The 19,401-nt window shown below is 44.5% G+C and overlaps 2 protein-coding genes across 2 annotated transcripts; one reads left to right on the top strand and one right to left on the bottom strand.

Annotated features, from left to right (window-relative positions):
* The first annotated feature begins 25 nt into the window (after positions 1-25).
* TMIGD3 (transmembrane and immunoglobulin domain containing 3) lies at positions 26-7,274 on the top strand. Its single transcript, XM_059918392.1, has 5 exons — positions 26-146; positions 2,018-2,365; positions 4,499-4,565; positions 5,286-5,386; positions 7,183-7,274. Exons 1-5 carry the CDS (start codon positions 107-109, stop codon positions 7,272-7,274), a joined length of 648 nt encoding a protein of 215 aa, XP_059774375.1. The 5' UTR covers positions 26-106.
* Positions 7,275-17,558: 10,284 nt separating this feature from the next.
* On the bottom strand, positions 17,559-18,794 carry C1H1orf162 (chromosome 1 C1orf162 homolog). The gene is made up of 4 exons (XM_059918262.1): positions 18,743-18,794; positions 18,273-18,422; positions 17,936-17,985; positions 17,559-17,720 (listed from the first exon to the last, which is right to left on the bottom strand). Exons 1-4 carry the CDS (start codon positions 18,792-18,794, stop codon positions 17,559-17,561), a joined length of 414 nt encoding a protein of 137 aa, XP_059774245.1.
* Positions 18,795-19,401: the final 607 nt, after the last annotated feature.

The following is a 19,401-nucleotide window of genomic DNA, read 5'->3' as shown; positions in this document are numbered from 1 at the left end:
ACCATCTTAAACTCAAAGATGTCTGTTTCCTGAAAACAGATCTAGGATTCCTAAGACCCCTGGGTCCATCTGGTCATCCCAGTTGAAGGTTCACTTCCTTCCAGTCATGAGGCTCTTCATTCTGCTCTCCTTGACTGTCTTTTCAGGTAAGAGATGGGGAAGGAACATCTCCAGCCCTCCAAGCTTCCCAGAGACTGTGCATTTTCTTTTCCTTTCCTACCTGGAGTTCTTGCTTATTAGCTCAAACCACTTAAGGAGTGGGATGGGAAAATAAAAGGAGGTGGAAATAGATCTTGTCCAAATTAGTCCTTGTTCTTTGATCTGATGAAGGGGTTGTGGGGGAATTTGAGGCCCTCAGCTAAAATGAGGGCTCTGGATTCTCTCTCTCAGTTTAAGTTCCCCCTTCCTTTCCCCCTTCTCCCCTTAAAAACATTTGTGCTGATATATGAGGATGGGACTTTCCACTTTCTGCCCATGCCTGACCCCGAAGATGAGACTCAGAGGACCGGGCTGGCCCCAGCTCTGCCACTGTCCAGCCTTGTGACTTTTGAGGGTCACTGCACCTCTCTCTGGGTCAGTGTTCAGGCCAGTAAACTGAGTATCACACAATCTTTCTTATGGGGTCCATCTGAGAACAAAATATCATACCATGTCAAATGATATCAAGGATGTGAGCCTGTTTTGTAGGCTGGTAGCACCCACTGTGAGCTACACTTGAGGCAGCATTTGAGGGGGCCCCAGTGCACATCTGGAAGGCTGAGGGAGGAGTGGTGTCTGTTGCCCATCTCGTCTCCTTGGTCAGACACTTCCCCAGCCACCGTCAAGCTGGATGTGAAGTACACGACTTCCTTATTATGCAACATCCTGAGATGACTGATATGACCACACTGGTCTGGTATGGAGGAAACATGAAGCTCTTAGCCCCTGAGGACAGACAGAACGAGACATCTCTGTTTTCAGCCCTATACATCCATCAGAAGCCTCTAAACCTCCTTACTTTCTTTTTCTATAATTATTTTCTATTTTTTAAAATTTTATTGAAGTATATTTGATTTACAATGTTGTGTAGTTTCAGGTGTACAGCAAAGTGATTCAGTTATTTATATATATATTCTTTTTTCAGGTTTTTTTCCATTATAGATTATTACAAGATACTGAATATAGTTCCCTGTGCTATACAGTAGGTCTTTGTTGTTTAGCTGTTTTATATATAGTAGTGTGTATCTGTTAACCCCAAACTCCTAATTTATTCCTCCCCCTGCCCTTTTCACTTTGGTAACCATAAGTTTGTTTTCTATGTCTGTGAGTTTGTTTCTCTTTCAAACCTCCTTATTTTCTTTTTGAGGATGCCAAGGTGGAGTGGGGGGCTAGGGGCAGAGGCTCTACTAACAGTAAGCCTCAGGTTCTTCTACCCTCCCCCCCAAGCAACATGAGAAGCCGCCTAAATTCTTGCAGAGGGGGAGACATATTTTACCCACTCTTAGGCCAGGGAAGAAGTCTTCTCCAGGGTTGCTGTATTAGTTTGCTAGGTCTCCTGTAACAACCACAGACTGTGTGGCTTACACAATAGAAATTTGTTTCCTTTCAGTGATGGAGGCCAGAAGTCCAAGATCAAGGTGTTGGCAGGTTTGGTTTCTCCTGAGGTCTCTCTCCTTGGCTTGCAGAAGGCCGCCTTCTCACTGTGTCCTCACATGGTCATCCATCTGTTGTCTGTATCCTAATCTCCTTTTTTATTAGGGCACCAGTCAGATTGGATTAGGGCACATTCCAACGACCCCATTTTAAGTTAATTACCTCTTTGAAGGCTCTAAATCCAAATGTAGTCATATTCTAAAGTACTGGGTGGCTAACACGTCAATGTATAAATTTTAGGGGGACACTATTCAGCCCATAACAGTTGCCAACCCCAATGCAGGCAAAAATCGGCCTCCAATGCTTTAATTAATTTTCCTCCAGGGTGCAGAAACTGCAATGTGTTTAAAAGAACAATAGTGTTTGTCTATGTGTGTTTTCACAGATGCTATGGTCATGGACGAAAAGGTCAAGGAAAGCTTTGTGCTGGACACAGTTTCTGCCATCTGCAACTACGATGCCCACTATAAGGACCACCCCAAATACTGGTGCCGAGGCTATTTCCAGGACTATTGCAACATCATTGCCTTCACACCCAACAGCACTGACCGCGTGGCCCTGAGGGACATAGGAAACCAGCTTATTGTCACTGTGTCCTGCCTGACCAAGGAGGATACGGGCTGGTACTGGTGCGGCATCCAGCGGGACTTTGTCAGGGATGACATGGATTTTACAGAGCTGGTTGTCACTGACAACAGAAGAGCCCTCGCCAACAATTTTTGGTCTGGGAGAGGTAAGAGCCTGTTGGGGGTCCAGCTGGGGGTAACCCACAGCAGTGCATGTTAGCTGGTGTGGTAAATACTCAGAGAGCAACAACTCGGGCTCCCCCTAGGTTCTCTGGGGTAACCTGGCCTCTCCTTCCCTCCATAGTAGGGTAGCTGCTGATGATGCTGACAATTGACTTGGAATTCGGGGAAGAGGAAGGTGCCATTGCCCTGGGGTGCTCTTGACACCTCTCTCCCCTCACAGCCATCTGGCTGATGGAACTTGGGAGGCTGACAGGTGCGAGAGCATTGCCTTGCAGGTCTAGAATCTTGAAGATTCACTTCTTGAGGAGTGACTGAGGCTGTAAAAAGTGGTCTAAGCACCTAGACAAGCACCCTTAAAAAGTGTCCACTTAGGGGGCTTCCCTGGTGGCGCAGTGGTTAGGAATCCACCTGCCAATGCAGGGGACACGGGTTCGTGCCCCGGTCCAGGAAGATCCCACATGCCGAGGAGTGGCTAGGCCCGTGAGCCACAGCTACTGAGCCTGCGCGTCTGGAGCCTGTGCTCGGCAACAAGAGAGGCTGCGATAGTGAGAGGCCCGCGCACCGCGATGAAGAGTGGCCCCCGCTCGCCGCAACTGGAGAAAGCCCTCGCACAGAAACGAAGACCCAACACAGCCAAAAATAAAATTAATTAATTTTAAAAAATAAAATAAAATAAACGTATTATTAAAAAAAAAGTGTCCACTTAAATAATTTCATAATTTACAGGGATAAATATGGTCCAAGAGGTCAGTGTTTTCTTTTAAGGAGTACAGTTTGCACCAAGAGGCTGCCAGAAGGGTGTGGGTGGAGCAGCCTGGAGGGGTGAGTCTGTCTAAGCCAGTGTGTTGCTCCTTTGGGCCAGGGCGAAGGCATAGGGTCTCCAGACGCTCCCCAAAATCCTTCTGTCCAATGCTGAAAACCTCTCTCAGGCACACTGCTTATGGAAAGTACTATCTTTCTTTTCTTCTTCTTTTCCTCCTGTGGCTTCTCATTATTTCCATTTCTAGAAGGGATGTCTTTTTCTTTCTTTTTTTTTTTTTTTTTAATAAATTTATTTATTTATTTGTTTATTTATTTTGGCTGTGTTGGGTCTTCGTTTCTGTGCGAGGGTTTTCTCCAGTTGCGGAGAGCGGGGGCCACTCTTCATCGCGGTGCGCGGGCCTCTCACTATCGCGGCCTCTCCCGTTGCGGAGCACAGTCTCCAGACGCGCAGGCTCAGTAATTGTGGCTCACGGGCCTAGCCGCTCCGCGGCATGTGGGATCTTCCTGGACCGGGGCACGAACCCGTGTCCCCTGCATTGGCAGGCAGATTCTCAACCACTGCGCCACCAGGGAAGCCCGGGATGTCTTTTTCTAGTGCAATCCAGAGCACAATGTCAGTAGGAAAACAGAGGACTAAAGGGAAGCTCCGGGAAGCCTCCTCCTGGTGCTAGAGGGCCTTGCTCACACTTGACCAACTGGTTATTTGTTCAGCAAGCATCTTACTGAATGTGTGATACCCTTCACGCCTACAGTGTTTCTACTTTGTGTGGTTCTACTTTTACTTAACTGTGTAGTCTGTCCTGAGTTTTAGGCTCAGGATGAGAGAAGTCCCACCTAAGTGTGCTCCTTAGTTTAAATGAAACACAGACACACCCCCCACACCCCAGTCTTATCACAGGTGGCAATTTGGGTGACCATGGTGGCCCTTCTCCCATTGGGTTTTGGTGGCTGTCAGAAGCACGATGTGGCAATTATGTTACCTACTGATCAGTTCCTTAAGGATAGGACTGGCACTCAGCCTGGCACTCTCTAACCACAGGCCATATCTAGTCAACACAGTGCCTTTGTGCAAATCTGAAAAAGATGCCCCTTCCTCCAGGTGCATGGATCCCAGTGGCAAGGTGCATGGTTTGGCAAACAGAGTATATGGGCTGGATTACAGCCCTGCTTGTTCCCTCCGCCTTCTTTCCTGTGCAGGGCACACATAAACAGCTGGACTTGACCCAGCAGTCACCCAGGGCACTAATTCTCTGGAGACTGAGGGAATGACAGGCAGAGGTGCAGAGATGCAGAAAGCAAAGGAAGGGCCTGGGGATGGGCCTTATTTGACTCTCAACAAATCCTTTCTGACACAGACCTATCAGGCAACAAGAACAGAAGCTGCAATTCTTCCAAAGTTGTCCACAAGGCAGATCACTCCAGGTGAGTCATGACTTTAGGAGACAAGCACACTTTGGGCGGGCAGTAACAACACAACTTGACGGTGGGTTTGCACCTGCTCCTTTACAGCAGTGTATTGTTTCTCTTCCTGAACTGTCTTCAGTGTGACTATTTATTTTCCTTCAAAAGAATATAGTTTAGGACTCTTGATCACAAGCAGCAAGAACGCTCTCTGGCTATTTTAGTTAAAGAGGGAAATTCTTCATAAGGAGAGAGCAATGTCTGATGAAATACGAGGGCAGGGATGTGGTAGCCCTGAGAAAGGGTCTGGAACGCCATCAGGATTTATCTCCATCTCTAATCTGCTACGCTTATGTGTGTTTGCTTCCTCTCTCTCCCCACTGCCCTTTTATATTTCGTTTTTGCCATAGGAGAAGATAATCCATTTCTAGCTGCCGAGTTTAATTTTCTCCTGTTCAAGAGACTCGCCAGCCTGAGGCTGCATCCTCCCACTCCCAGTCCCATGTTAGTTCCCGAGGAGGGGACTGGGCCCAGGTTGGTCAGACACCCACCCCAGGTCCAATCAAGTGTGGTCTGGAGGAGACGGGTGCTCTGAAGGAATCCAGGTTGCCAGGTGCTGCTGAAACTGGGCGAGAGCAGGGGCAGGGAGAGGGGACGGGTCCCAGAAAAGGGGATCCTGAGCAGAGAACCAAAAGATGGTGTCTTCCAAGGGCCATGGATGCTGTCTCTGATTCCTTCCAGGATGACCATTCTCATCATTTGCATGCTGATCACGGGCTTGGGGATCATCTCTATAATCAGTCATTTGTCCAGAAGAAAGAGAGGTCAAATGAGTAGAAGGGGTAGGTAGCAGTTGGGGTGGTGTGGGTGGGAATTGGGGAAAATGAAAGGGGTCAAGGAACAGCTTTCAAATGGGTGAATGTGACCCTCTTCTTTTTGCCTGGACCCCTGGAATCCTGTGCAGCCTGCCCATGGGCTAGGGGCAATTCTGTTTCACAGTGACAAATGCTCCCTGAGAGGTGGCAGAGAGAGCACTGTAGCCCTCATAAGTGGAGGTGTGTGTAGACCAGAGAGGAGGGAGGCTGAGACGTCAGAGGAGCTTCTGGGGCCCCTGGGTAAGCAGGCATAGAAAGGTCTCCTTGAGAAGAAGGGTCAGGAAAGGAAGAGGACAGGCCCAAGGGCCTCAGGCCCAGCCTTGAGCCATGGGAGGAGTGGCCTTTCAGCTTTGTGCCTCCTTCTGCCCTTGGGCGATTGCAGGTAAAGGCCTAGCCAGAAGCCAGAAAAGAAGCCAAGCTTCCTCTGTGATCCCCACACTTCTGGTAAGTTCTCTCCTTGACTCTTCTATCCTGGGCCCTGTGCCCACCACTCCCTGATCTGTAGGGCGCCCTGTTCCTAAATAGAAGAAGGCCACCATGTGGTGAATTGGCTAACCTCTCAAGTGGACACAGGGTAGAGAGAGCATCACAGACAAGTGCCACTGTTTGTCTACTAGGTTTTTTGTTTTTTTCTTTTTATGCTCAGAAGCCACAGAAATATCCTGGGCAATGGAGAGACTGTAGGCATAATTACAAAACAGACCCCAACCTCCTCTGCGTATGGAAATGTAGAAAACAACATTTTAGAGAATGAGGGAACACAAACAAACCAGAAACACCTGTTAATGAAACACAAGGGTCTACAGCCAGACATATCTGAAATCCAAAGCTAAGGCTGTGAGGTCTCATTCTCTGTCTGTGATAATTTGGCCCTGGGGGCAGAGCGGAAGCCCTAAGAAATCAAAGCAGTGGCTCCCATGGCATTTCTGGTCTTTTGCCGTTTAAGAGCTGTGGGAACTGTGGAGGTGGGGGAAGCAGACAAAGCAACATCTCGCTTGGTTTTACCCAAGACCCCTCCCTTTGGGACACAATTTGAGTCTAGGTTTTTGCAAAAATCATTGTCACTTCCTTAAGGCATGACCTTGGGAAACTTGTTACTTCTCTGGGCCTGTTTTCTTCTCTATAAATTGAGGACCCCATACTCCCCAGGATTTTTTACTAATTCACTCATTCATTCATTCATTCATTCAATAAACAAGTACCATGCCAGATTCTGGGATACGCAGCTGAGCCAAAGAAATAGCATCTGTCTTCATGGAGCATATAATGTAGAGTGGGAAGTAGGCAAACCATCTCAGACACACACACACACACACAAACACAAGTGAGATCATCAACTAGAGTAAGTACTCTGAAGGAGAGATGTGCGGTGCTATGCAAGTTGAAGCAATGGAACCCAACCCTATTCTTTTTTAGCAAGGAGTTGTACAACTTGGTTTAGCCATGGCCTGCTTCCTCACACTTAGGCAATGGGAATGTGACAGCCGCGATCAGGGGCCTTTATGGGCTCTGAAGGAGTCCAGTTGCATTCACGTCACCAGAGCTTGGTGAGAGGTGAACGCAGGCCCCACGCACCAAGCTTTCCTGCTGACTGACTGATGACCTTTAAAGTCATGACGTCTGATTTCCACCCTGAAAACAAACTTTGGTGTTTGGTCTCCATGAAGCACCCATGACAGAGTTTGCCACTTTTGCTGCAGAAACACCCAGCAGAGGTAGGCAACAAATCTCAACTCAATTTTCCTTTTCTGTTTCCAACAAAGTAGATGACTCTTTGAAACCCCTCTCTCATGTCCTGACTCCAAAGGCAATGGCTCATACTGAACAGATGGGACTGAAGATTTCTTTTATTTAGTTGAAAAATAAAATGATGCTACAATAGAGTCACCATGACAACCAGCCCACATCTTGAGGACTGATTCTGATCTCAGGCATTCTGAAGGCCCCTCTAACCTTGCCAGCGATCATTTGCAGTTACATAAGAACAGTGGCAGCCAGAGGGGCTGTGCTAGGCCACGCCTAAGCAAGGCCACGGTCGGATAACATCTCAAGATCTTAGTTCTCACGCACTCGGCTTGTCGGAAGTGAAGAAGAGGGCTGGATCTTGGTCAGGGGGCCAGGAGATCACTTGTGTTGTATTCCTTAGCCAATACATTTCTGACCCAGTGTTGAATGAACTCCAAGGTGTGACTAACTTCTCTCAGGATATCACTGGGAAAGTATTTCTGGAAAAGTTTCTTTTAAAGTATAGTATTCCAATTTACTTCTGAATTGGTATTACATGCTGTTCTACCCAAAGAAAGGGAGAGAGGCTAAATCAGGAGTTCTTAGATTCTCTTGGCTCAAAGACAGTCCTGTATGGGAAACTGCCACCAGACTGAATGGATACTGCTTCTGATCAGTGAGAAACCAAGGTGTGATAAATTAAGAGAAATATTCATTCACATCAGGAAACACAAATCAATACGGGGGCATCAGCAATTGTGGGTGCAGGTGAGGTGATATTGTCATTAATGGCAGAATTACCCAAACTCTTAGCTCCTACCTGAATGTCTGCACCCTCTCTTCCCATAGAGTGTCTCTCCTGCTATTTCAGACCCTGGCAGCTCCCCACCACTGCCTCTGTTGCTCTCATAAAAACCCTGCTCTTCCAGTCTCTTCTGATAGGGTGCTGGCCAGTCTCTGCACTCAGGACACTCAGTGGCCCTCTGGTCTGAGCAGGGCTGGGAGAGGGTTCTGCACATGCCCTGCACGTGTAGGTCCAGGCTCTCACAAACTCTTCTATGAGCACAGTTCCTTCAGCTTCCACCCTAAACCTTCTCTCCATAGGTAGGGAACTCAAAGCTACTCAGCACCCTGATGGGGAGAGGAGGGAGTGTGGATGTCAGTCCATTCCTGCCATCCTCCGTGTTCCCACACAGCTGGTCCCCCTCCCTCCCAGAGTCTCAGATCAAACAACAACAAAAGTGCTGTCTCTCAAATGCAAACCGAAACTACAATGAGGTATCACCTCACACCGGTCAGAATGGCCTTCGTCAAAAAATCTACAAACAATAAATGCTGGAGAGGGTGTGGAGAAAAGGGAACTCTTTTGCACTGTTGGTGGGAATGTAAATTGATACAGCCACTATGGAGTACAGTATGGAGGTTCCTTAAAAAACTACAAATAGAACTACCATATGACCCAGCAATCCCACTACTGGGCAAATATACCCTGAGAAAACCATCATTCAAAAAGAGTCATGTACCACAATGTTCATTGCAGCACTATTTACAATAGCCAGGACATGGAAGTAACCTAAGTGTCCATCGACAGAGGAATGGATAAAGAAGATGTGGCACATATATACAATGGAATTGTACGCGCCATAAAAAGAAATGAAATTGAGTTATTTGTAGTGAGGTGGACGAACCTACAGTCTGTCATACAGAGTGAAGTAACTCAGAAAGAGAAAAACAAATACCGTATGCTAACACATATATATGGAATCTAAAAAAATTAAAAAAAAAAAATGGTTCTGAAGAACCTAGAGGCAGGACAGGAATAAAGACACAGATGTAGAGAATGGACTTGAGGACATGGGGAGGGAGAAGGGTAAGCTGGGATGAAGTGAGAGAGTGGCATGGACTTATATAAACTACCAAATGTAAAATAGATAGCTAGTGGGAAGCAGCCGCATAGCACAGGGAAATCAGCTCAGTGCTTTGTGACCACCTAGACGGGTGGGATAGGGAGGGTAGGAGGGAAACGCAAGAGGGAGGAGATATGGGGATATATGTATATGTATAGCTGATTCACTTTGTTATACAGTAGAAACTAACACACCATTGTAAAGTAATTTACTCCAATAAGGATGTTTAAAAAAAAAAATCGTGCTGTCTCTCGCCTCAGCCACAAAACAACCCCAATCCTTCCCCTGTGGCCATGTATTGAATTTGCATAAAGAAGCCACTAGCCCACCAGTTCTGCAAATAGCAATCCAGTCCGGGCTGGCCTTGTACACTGGATGTACAAGTGGGCTTGTACATCCCACTACACAAGGCAAGATAGTAGACAGCAATCTTCCACAACAGATGAAGACATCCATAGATGTCTTGGAAGGTTTACACTTACCTATCTGGAAAACTATTTCCCCTGAGAATCCTACAGGTTTGCTCTGGTTCCATGATCCAGCATCCACAACCATTTTTCTTCCCATACCAAGCAAAGACTTGTTGAATCTGTGGTCAATTATTTAATTACTCATTTCATCTTCCAGCAAGGCTAGCCATGCACCAGTTTTCATGATAAGAAGACAAAAAACCAAGACTTTGTAAATGCAAGCCTGTGCTATTAAAACTGGGAAGCTTCAAGAAAACAGACGGAGGAGCAATTAATCTGATATTTCACGTATTGTGTGGCCATAGGACGATGTTTATGTCTCCTCTTGTAGCTGCTCATAAGGTACTGGCCCTGAACTGGAAAGCTGATGTGGCTTCTAGCTTCAATGTTGGTAGAATTGCTTGATGTCAGCTCAGAGTTTCAGCTGAAACTGAGAGAGTCCTACCCAAGGATGCACGCCACAGCCAGCCAGGGGAGAAGGGCATTCCTGGCGCTCTGCTGACCTTGTGCAGCTGGCTGCACTGTGGGTGGTGATGGGGGCTCCTTTATCAACTCTCTCTTCCTCTGTCTTCCCCTCCATATCCAGCTGTCAGGAGTAGCCGCTCCATCTCAGAGTGAACATGCTCTCTCGAACACATCCCCTGGCTTTACTCTTCTAGTTTCTCTGCCACTATACGTACTCTGGGACAGCTTGGTGTGGAGGCAAGATGCAAGGAATTTGAAGTGAGAGGACTTGATTTAAATTTTGTTCTGCCACTTACTAGCTGGGAGACATTGGGTAAATTATGTCATCTCTTTGCACTTTAATTTCCTTACCTTGATATTCAAAAATATTACTTAATGTTTTTTAAGAGAGATTCGTGGAGGAAGCTTCCTTCCCTGTGGACTGAGCTCTTCTGGGGGGACACTCCTCAGTGACACCCCAGCAGACGTGGAGTGGTCTGTCTGATGAGTGAGTCTGGGGGTAGGAACCAGGTGTGCCTACTCTGCCCTTCTTCTTCTTTTTTTTTTTTAAATTTTATTTCATTTTTTTATACAGCATGTTCTTATTAGTTATCTATTTTATACATATTAGTGTATATATGTCAATCCCAATCTCCCAGTTCATCCCACCACCAACCCGAGCCCCTGTGCTTTCCCCCCTTGGTGTCCATACTTTTGATCTCTATATCTGGGTCTCTACTTCGGCTTTGCAAACTGCTTCCTCTGTACCATTTTTCTAGATTCCACGTATATGTGTTAATATATCATATTTGTTTTTCTCTGACTTACTTCACTCTGTATGACAGTCTCTAGGTCCATCCATGTCTCTGCAAACGACCCAATTTCATTCCTTTGTGTGGCTGAGTAATATTGCATTGTGTATATGTACCACATCTTTTTTATCCATTCGTTTGTTGACAGGCATTTAGGTTGCTCCCATGACCTGGCTATTGTAAATAGTGCTGCAATGAACACTGGTGTGCATGTGTCTTTTTGAATTATGCTTTTCTCTGGATATATGCCCTGTAGTGGGATTGCTGGGTCATATGGTAATTCTATTTTTAGTTTTTTAAGGAACCTCTACACTGTTCTACATAGTGGCTGTATCAATTTACATTCCCACCAACAGTGAAAGAGGGTTCCCTTTTCTCCACACCCTCTCCAGCATTTATTGTTTGTAGATTTTCTGATGATGCCCATTCTGACTGGTGTGAGGTGATACCTCATTGTAGTTTTGATTTGCATTTCTCTAATAATTAGTGGTGCTGTGCAGCTTTTCATGTGCTTCTTGGCCATCTGTATATCTTCTTTGGAGAAATGTCTATTTAGATCTGCCCATTTTTTGATTGGGTTGTTTGTTTTTTTAATATTGAGCTGCATGAGCTGTTCATATATTTTGGAGATTAATCCTTTATCCGTTGATTTGTTTGCAAATATTTTCTCCCATTCTGAGGGTTGTCTTTTCATCTTGTTTAGAGTTTCCTTTGCTGTGCAAAAACTTTTAAGTTTCATTAGGTCCCAGTTGTTTATTTTTGTTTTTATTTCCATTACTCTAGGAGGTGGGTCAAAAAAGATAGTGCTGTGATTCATGTCAAAGAGGGTTCTTCCTGGGCTTCCCTGGTGGCACAGTGGTTGAGGGTCCACCTGCCAATGCAGGGGACATGGGTTCGAGCCCTGGTCTGGGAGGATCCCGCATGCCGCGGAACAACTGGGCCCGTGAGCCACAAATACTGAGCCTGTGCTTCTGGAGCCTGTGCTCCGCAACGAGAGAGGCCGCGATGGTGAGAGGCCCACGCACTGTGATGAAGAGTGGTCCCCGCTTGCCGCAACTAGAGAAAGCCCTCGCACAGAAATGAAGACCCAGCACAGCCAAAGACAAATGAAGAAATAAATAAATTAAAAAAAAAAAAAAAGAAAACCCTGGAAAAATCTTAAAAAAAAAAAAAAGAAGAAGTTTCTTCCTATGTTTTCCTTTAGGAGTTTTATAGTGTCTGGTCTTGTGTTTAGGTCTTTAATCCATTTTGAGTTTATTTTTGTATATGGTATTAGGGAGTGTTCTAATTTCATTCTTTTACATGTGGCTGTCCAGTTTTCCCAGCACCACTTATTGAAGAGGCTGTCTTTTCTCCATTGTATAGCCTTGTCTCCTTTGTCATAGATTAGTTGACCATAGGTGCGTGGGTTTATCTCTGGGCTTTCTATGCTGTTCCATTGATCTATATTTCTGTTTTTGTGCCAGTACCATATTGTCTTGATTACTGTAACTTTGTAGTATAGTCTGAAGTCAGGGAGTCTGATTCCTCCAGCTCCGTTTTTTTCCCTCAAGATCGATTTGGCTACTGGGGGTTTTCTGTGAATCCATACAAATTTTAAGATTTTTAAATTCTAGTTCTGTAAAATATGACATTGGTAATTTGATAGGGACAGCATTGAATCTGTAGATTGCTTTGGGTAGTATAGTCATTTTCACAATATTGATTCTTCTAATCCAGGAACATGGTATATCTCTCCATCTGTTTGTGTCATTTTTGATTTCTTTCATCAGTGTCTTATAGTTTTCTGAGTACAGGTCTCTTACCTTCTTAGGTAGGTTTATTCCTAGGTATTTTATTCTTTTTGTTGCAATGGTGAATGGGATCGTTTCCTTAATTTCTGTTTCTGATCTTTTGTTGTTAGTGTATAGGAATGCAAGAGATTTCTGTGCATTAATTTTGTATCCTGCAACTTTACCAGATTCATTAATTAGCTCTAGTAGTTTTCTGTTGGCATCTTTAGGATTATCTATATATAGTATCATGTCATCTGCAAACAGTGACAGTTTTACTTCTTCTTTCCAATTTGTATTCCTTTTATTTCTTTTTCTTCTCTGATTGCCATGGCTAGGACTTCCAAAACTATGTTGAATAATAATGGTGAGAGTGGACATCCTTGTCTTGTTCCTGATCTTAGAGGAAATGCTTTCAGTTTTTCACCATTGAGAATGATGTTTGCTGTGGGTTTGTCATATATGGCCTTTATTATGTTGAGGTAGGTTTCCTCTCTGCCCACTTTCTGGAGAGTTTTTTATCAAAATGGGTGTTGAATTTTGTCAAAAGCTTTTTCTGCATCTATTGAGATGATCATATGGTTTTTATTCTTCAATTTGTTAATATGGTGTATCACAATGATTGATTTGCGTATATTGAAGAATCCTTGCATCCCTGCAATAAATCCCACTTGATCATGTAGTATGATCCTTTTAATGTGTTGTTGGATTCTGTTTACTAGTATTTTGTTAAGGATTTTCGCATCTATATTCATCAGTGATATTGGTCTGTAATTTTCTTTTTTGTAGTATCTTTGTCTGGTTTTGGTATTAGGGTGATGGTGGCCTTGTAGAATGAGTTTGGGAATGTTCCTTCCTCTGCAATTTTTTGGAAGAGTTTGAGAAGAATGGGTGTTAGCTCTTCTCTAAATGTTTGATAGAGTTCACCTGTGAAGCCATCTGGTCCTGGACTTCTGTTTGTTGGAAGATTTTTAATCACAGTTTCAATTTCATTACTTGCAATTGGTCTGTTCATGTTTTCTATTTCTTCCTGGCTCAGTCTTGGAATTTGTCCATTTCTTCCAGGTTGTCCATTTTATTGGCATAGAGTTGCTTGTAGTAGTCTCTTATGATGCTTTGTATTTCTGCGGTGTCCGTTGTAACTTCTCCTTTTTCATTTCTAATTTTATTGATTTGAGTCCTCTCCTTTTTCTTGATGAGTCTGGCTAAAGGTTTATCAATTTTGGTTATCTTCTCAAAGAACCAGTTTTAGTTTTACTGATCTTTTCTATTGTTTTCTCTTTTTTTAAATTAATTAATTAATTTATTTATTTTTGGCTGCCTTGGGTCTTCTTTGTTGTGCGCAGGCTTTTCTGTAGCTGTGGTGAGCAGGGGCTACTCTTCGTTGTGGTGCACGGGCTTCTCATTGTGGTGGCTTCTCTTGTTGCAGAGCACGGGCTCTAGGCGTGTAGGCTTCAGTAGTTGTGGCACGTGGGCTCAGGTTGCCTATATCCACTTCATTTAGTTGTTTTTCTGGGGTTTTATCTTGTTCCTTCATCTGGTATATAGCACTCTGCCTTTTCTTCTTGTCTATCTTCCTGTGAATGTGGTTTTTGTTCCACAGGCTGCAGGATTGTAGTTCATCTTGCTTCTGCTGTCTGCCCTCTGGTGGATGAGGCTAAGAGGCTTGTGCAAGTTTCCTGATGGGAGGGACTGTTGGTGGGTACAGCTGGGTGTTGCTCTAGTGGGCAGAGCTCAGTAAAACTTTAGTCAACTTGTCTGCTGATGGGTGGGGCTGAGTTCCCTCCTTGTTCGTTGTTTGGCCTGAGGCGGCCCAGCCCTGGAGGCCACAGGCTCTTTGGTGGCGCTAATGGCGGACTCTGGGAGGGCTCACACCGAGGAGCACTTCCCAGAACCTTTGCTGCCAGTGTCCTTGTCCCCACCGTGAGCCACAGCCACCCCCTGCCTCTGCAGGAGACCCTCCAACACCAGCAAGTAGGTTTGGTGCAGTCTCGTATGGGGTCACTGCTCCCTCCGCCTGGGTCCTGATGTGCACACTACCCTGTGTGTGACCTCCAAGAGTGGAGTCTCTGTTTCCCCCAGTCCTGTCAAAGTCCTGCAATCAAATCCCGCCAGCCTTCAAAGCCCGATTCTCTGGGAATTCCTCCTCCCATTGCTGGACCCCCAGGTTGGGAAGACTGACTTGGGGCTCAGAACCCTCACTCCAGTGGGTGGACTTCTGTGGTATGTGTTCTCCAGTTTGTGAGTCACCCACCGAGTGGTTATGGGATTTGATTTTATTGTGATTGTGCCCCGCCCACCATTTCACTGTGGCTTCTCTGTTGTCTTTGGATGTGGGGTATCTTTTCCGGTGAGTTCCAGTGTCTTCCTGCCAATGATTGTCCAGCAGTTAGCTGTGATTCAGGTGTTCTTGCAAGGGGGAGTGAGCGCATGTCCTTCTACTCTGCCATCTTGAACCAATCTCCTTCCTCTTCATTTTTAAATCTCTTGTGTGCAGCTTTCAAAGAGCACATGGTCTCTTCTGCAACTCCTGGGGGCAGGTGAGCCTCTGTTTGGGTTGCCGGGAGGGGCGGGGGCTCGCCATGGTGCATGGAGTTCAGGGTTCTGAAGCCCACTTCTCTGCAGCTATGGTTTATGCTTATATTCTCCTATGTTTGTAATAAAGATACTACTTTGTTCTCCAGATCCTGAGTCCTCTTATTTCTCAGTTGGTCTAGAATTCAGGTGGGAAATGTGAACACTAGGTATCAGGCTCCCTGAAAATCCTCAACAAGGTAAATGAAGAACTTCAAAAGTTACAAAAATGTTTTTAAGGGAAAGCATACCTCCTCCCATCCCTGCCCCTCAGTCCCTCAGTTATCACATTCCTCTCCCCAGGGGCAATTACTAAGATCAGTTAGTGGTGTTTTCTTTTAGAGACAGACTAAATAAGTACAAATACAGGTGCAAACTCAGTAATAGTGTGTAACAGTGTGAACTCAGGTGAGTTGTTTGACCTCTCTGTGCCTCCATTTTTGTATCTAAAAATGAGAATAATAATAACTGTAACCTCCTAGTGTCTTGTGGGGATTCCATGACCACACACCAAGCACTCAGAATAGTGATTGGAGTATAACAAGACTCACTAAGTTTTAGTCAGTTTGATGAATGCTGCAATTCAAGTTACATAGTGACTTCCCACATGTTTAAGTAGGATACATTCTTAGAAATAGAATTAGAAATGTTGTTAGCTGTTGCCAAAATGCTTTTCACAGTAGTTGTGTCAACTCACTCTCCTACCAGTAGTATATGTGTGTCTTAGTTCCCCGCAATCTTGCCCAAACGTTTTGTTAGCAAACTTTTTGAATTTTGCTAATCTTATTGATGAAAAATATCATCTAATTGTAGCTCTAATTATGATTTCTCTTAATATGAGTAAAGTTGAGTTTCTCTTCATATGTTTAAAGGGATTTATATTTCCTCTTCTGTGACTAGCCCAACATTATCCATTGTTCTTTTTCTTTTCTATTGAGTTGTTGTTTTTTTCCCTGTTGATTTATAGGAACTCTTAATAGATTAAGAAAATCAGCCCTTTGTCTACAAGATGCTCTGCAAGTATTTTCCCAACATGTCATTTGTCTTTTGTCTTTTGAATATTACTTTGTAAGTCAAGCTAATTAGTCTTTCCTGGTTTATTAAACAGGTGTCCTTCATTCAAAGTCATGCTCCACTCTGTTGTTTTAAAAGTCCTCCCATATTTTCTTCCAGTACTTTTACGATTTTTAAAAAATTTTTCACACATCTGGAATTTTGATACCAGGAGTAAGATATAGATCTGATCTTATTCTCATCTACATGGTTACCTAATAGTCTCAACACCATTTATGAATAAACTAATTTCCCCCAAATGATTTGATATGCCATCTTCATCATACTCTAAACTTCCCCATGTATTTTTGGTCTATTTCTGGTCTTTCTATTTTATCCCTTTATTTATTTATTCATGAACCATTAACATGTTTTAATTAGACATTCTTAAGAAAACAGTAATTTTAGTTAGCTGTTAAGGCCAGCCTTCCCATATTTTATTTGCTTATTTTTATGAATTTTCCTGGATTTGCTTTCTTGTTTATTGTTTACATAGGAGAGTTAGAATAATCTTACCTAGTAAAAAATAATCTTATTCATATTTTTACTAAGATCGTCTATGGGGTTATTCATTGGGATTTGGCAGAGGTGGTTAACATTTAGATTAATCTTTAGTTCCCATAGAGTGTTAGGCATATATCATATGCTATAGAACGGAGATGGACATCCACATTTGAATAGTGCTTTAGCCAATAGAGACCTTGTATTTGTGTAGAGCTCTGGGATGTACAGAGTACTTACATGTATGATATCTCATTTATTCTTACATTAAGAGATAAGTGTTATTAGTTCTGTTTTCAAGATGAGGAAATTGAAGCTTCAAAACTTTAACATACTTGCCGCAATGAATGAAGGCAGCTAGTTAGTGGTAGAGTTTGAGACCTGTGCCCCAATCGATCCTGAGTTAGTTCCAGAGTACCATCACCTCCTTAGGCTTTTCTGGCTGTGGATGAGCTCTGCACCTCTGGAGGTGATGGGGAAAGACACACCAATGATGGAGAAAGAGCCAGCATTGCAGAGAGTTTGCTTTTATTTGTAACCCTCTCTAGATTGTTCATTTGGTTGACTTGTCCCAAGTTGATCAATGTTGCTGAGGGAATACTCTTTGTGCCCTGAGCTCTGTGCCACACACTTGGAAGGGGACAAGGAAGGCAGTCTCAGCCCTCAAGGGGCTAATTGGCTGTCTGTCCAAGTGGAAGGGCCAGCAATCTTTTCTCAGGCCAGGAAAAAGACTGACCCTTGGTCTTCAAAACTGCTGGCTAGCATTGCCTGATCACACCCAGACAACTCCGACTGTGGTTTCACCCAGGTCGTAGTCCAAAATTTGTTAAAAGGGAAAGTGATGTATGAAGACAATGGAGCTGAGATGAGAGGAACGGGACTCACACCTCACTGGAAAGGCAAGGTGAGTTTGTTACTTTAATTTGAGCATAGACAATGGAGTCCGAGTCTGAAGAATGGTTCATGGTCAGGTGATTGCTCTTTTTTTTCGAGATTTTGAAAGTCATGTTGGCATAGGTAAGTGCCTCCTCTGGGGGTGAAAACTACACAGGAAGAAGGAGGAGGAATGAGTGAGTTCAATTTGGAGGAAGGTATCTCTTAGAAGCAAGTGACATTTAGAAGCAACTTAAAGAGATCAGAAGAGCCCTTCAAAGAATCACTTGCCCAGTGTCCAGAGAAATAACACTACTCTAGTCGATAGAAGGAAATTCCACTGGCAGCAGGCCTCCATATCCAGGAAACAGCATGGTCGTCTTACCTCGGCTGGAGGAACTGAGTGAGGATCCAGGACCCGGGGACTGGAGTGACCTGCCACAAGTGCCAGGAAGAAGAGGGACAAGTCTCACCAATGGGGTCTGGAGGAATTGGAAGCTTCTCTCTTCAATCTTGGGTGAAGGGATGGGGTGGGGTGGAGGTGTTGGAGGTGGGCAGGGTGGAGGGTGGGGTGGAGGGTGGGGAGGGCCAGGAGAGAAGTAAAGGGATTTGAGTCCTCGGTCTGTAGAGAGGGTGGGCTATGCAAATTTTACTCCCCTTTAAAGCTAACTCTATTCTAGAAGACAGAAAAAGAAGGGCTGTCGCAGCTCTTGGAGACTTACATTTTCTGTAGCTCTTTATGATGAGGAAGGCAAGGGCCATCAGCAGCAGTGTCAGTAGAACCCCACCAAGAAAGGTTAAGACCAAATATTCATTGCTGTTGTGGCGAAGAAAATGAGCAGATGACCCGCTGGGCTTTTTGAAGTCCTTTCCTAAAGACCAGAGGGTGACCTTTCCCACCTATGGGTAAATCCCTGAAATAGCTTTCACAGTGGTTAGTTAACTTTCAATCTCACCCCTGGGTTTTCAACTTTTGGTTTTGGGGTTCCAGATCCATTTGAGGGCTCAATAAAAGCTGTGGCTCTCTTCCCCCTTAAAAATGTTCACAGGACTGCACACAGCAAATTTTATCTATAAGCTTAGGGAATTCATGAATCTCTCGAGGCTTGGGGGACCCCAGGTTAAGAAACACACTCTGAAGGTAAAAAACTGATTTAGTTCCTCCTCTGTTTCTGGTCCCTTCTCCTCAGACCTCCCTCCCCAAGTCCATAAGGCAAAGCATTCAACACAAAATCAAATGCCATGCGGTATGAGATGAAATGGGTGGGAGGATGCTTGCTTACTCGGGGTGGCAAGAGAAGCAGGGTGCAGAGGTCACTGCCGGGGCTGCTGTGGAGTGGGTGCTTTGTCTGTCTTTGAGAGAACACGAAGGGCATTAGTGCATCTGCCACGTCTCTCTCCAGCTTAAGGGCACCCACATACCCCACCTTATCCAAGCAACCAGTGGAGACTAACGATAGGGCTACAGCTCCTCAAAAGGAGAGAACATTGTGTACTTTAACGTGAAAACTAGATCAGGAACTTAAACAACGATCAGCTACACAAATGAAAGAAGAGCCTAGTATTTCCGCAGCCCCATATGTCCCTTTGATAAAAACATTGCAGGATGCTCCCTTAAAGATTTTAATAAGACCCTAGGGACAAATGCTTCCTGGGACTTAAGCAGAGAATTTCAAGGCCAGGGGGTAAAGAACCAAAAGTGAAACCCAGAACTAGCATTTCCCAAAGTCCTGGGGAATCTGACCTTCGGAATTGCTGCCTTTTTTTGTTCATTTGTTTTTCAGGGCAGCTATTAACAGTGACTAGCCAAAGGCAGCCTTAGTGAGCTTTCCTAATACTTATGCCACAAAT

The sequence above is a fragment of the Balaenoptera ricei genome, chromosome 1, assembly GCF_028023285.1.
Source record: "Balaenoptera ricei isolate mBalRic1 chromosome 1, mBalRic1.hap2, whole genome shotgun sequence".
NCBI lineage: Eukaryota > Metazoa > Chordata > Mammalia > Artiodactyla > Balaenopteridae > Balaenoptera > Balaenoptera ricei.
The sequence above is the reverse complement of the archived record's forward strand: the minus strand, read 5'-3'. Positions and strand labels throughout refer to the sequence as shown.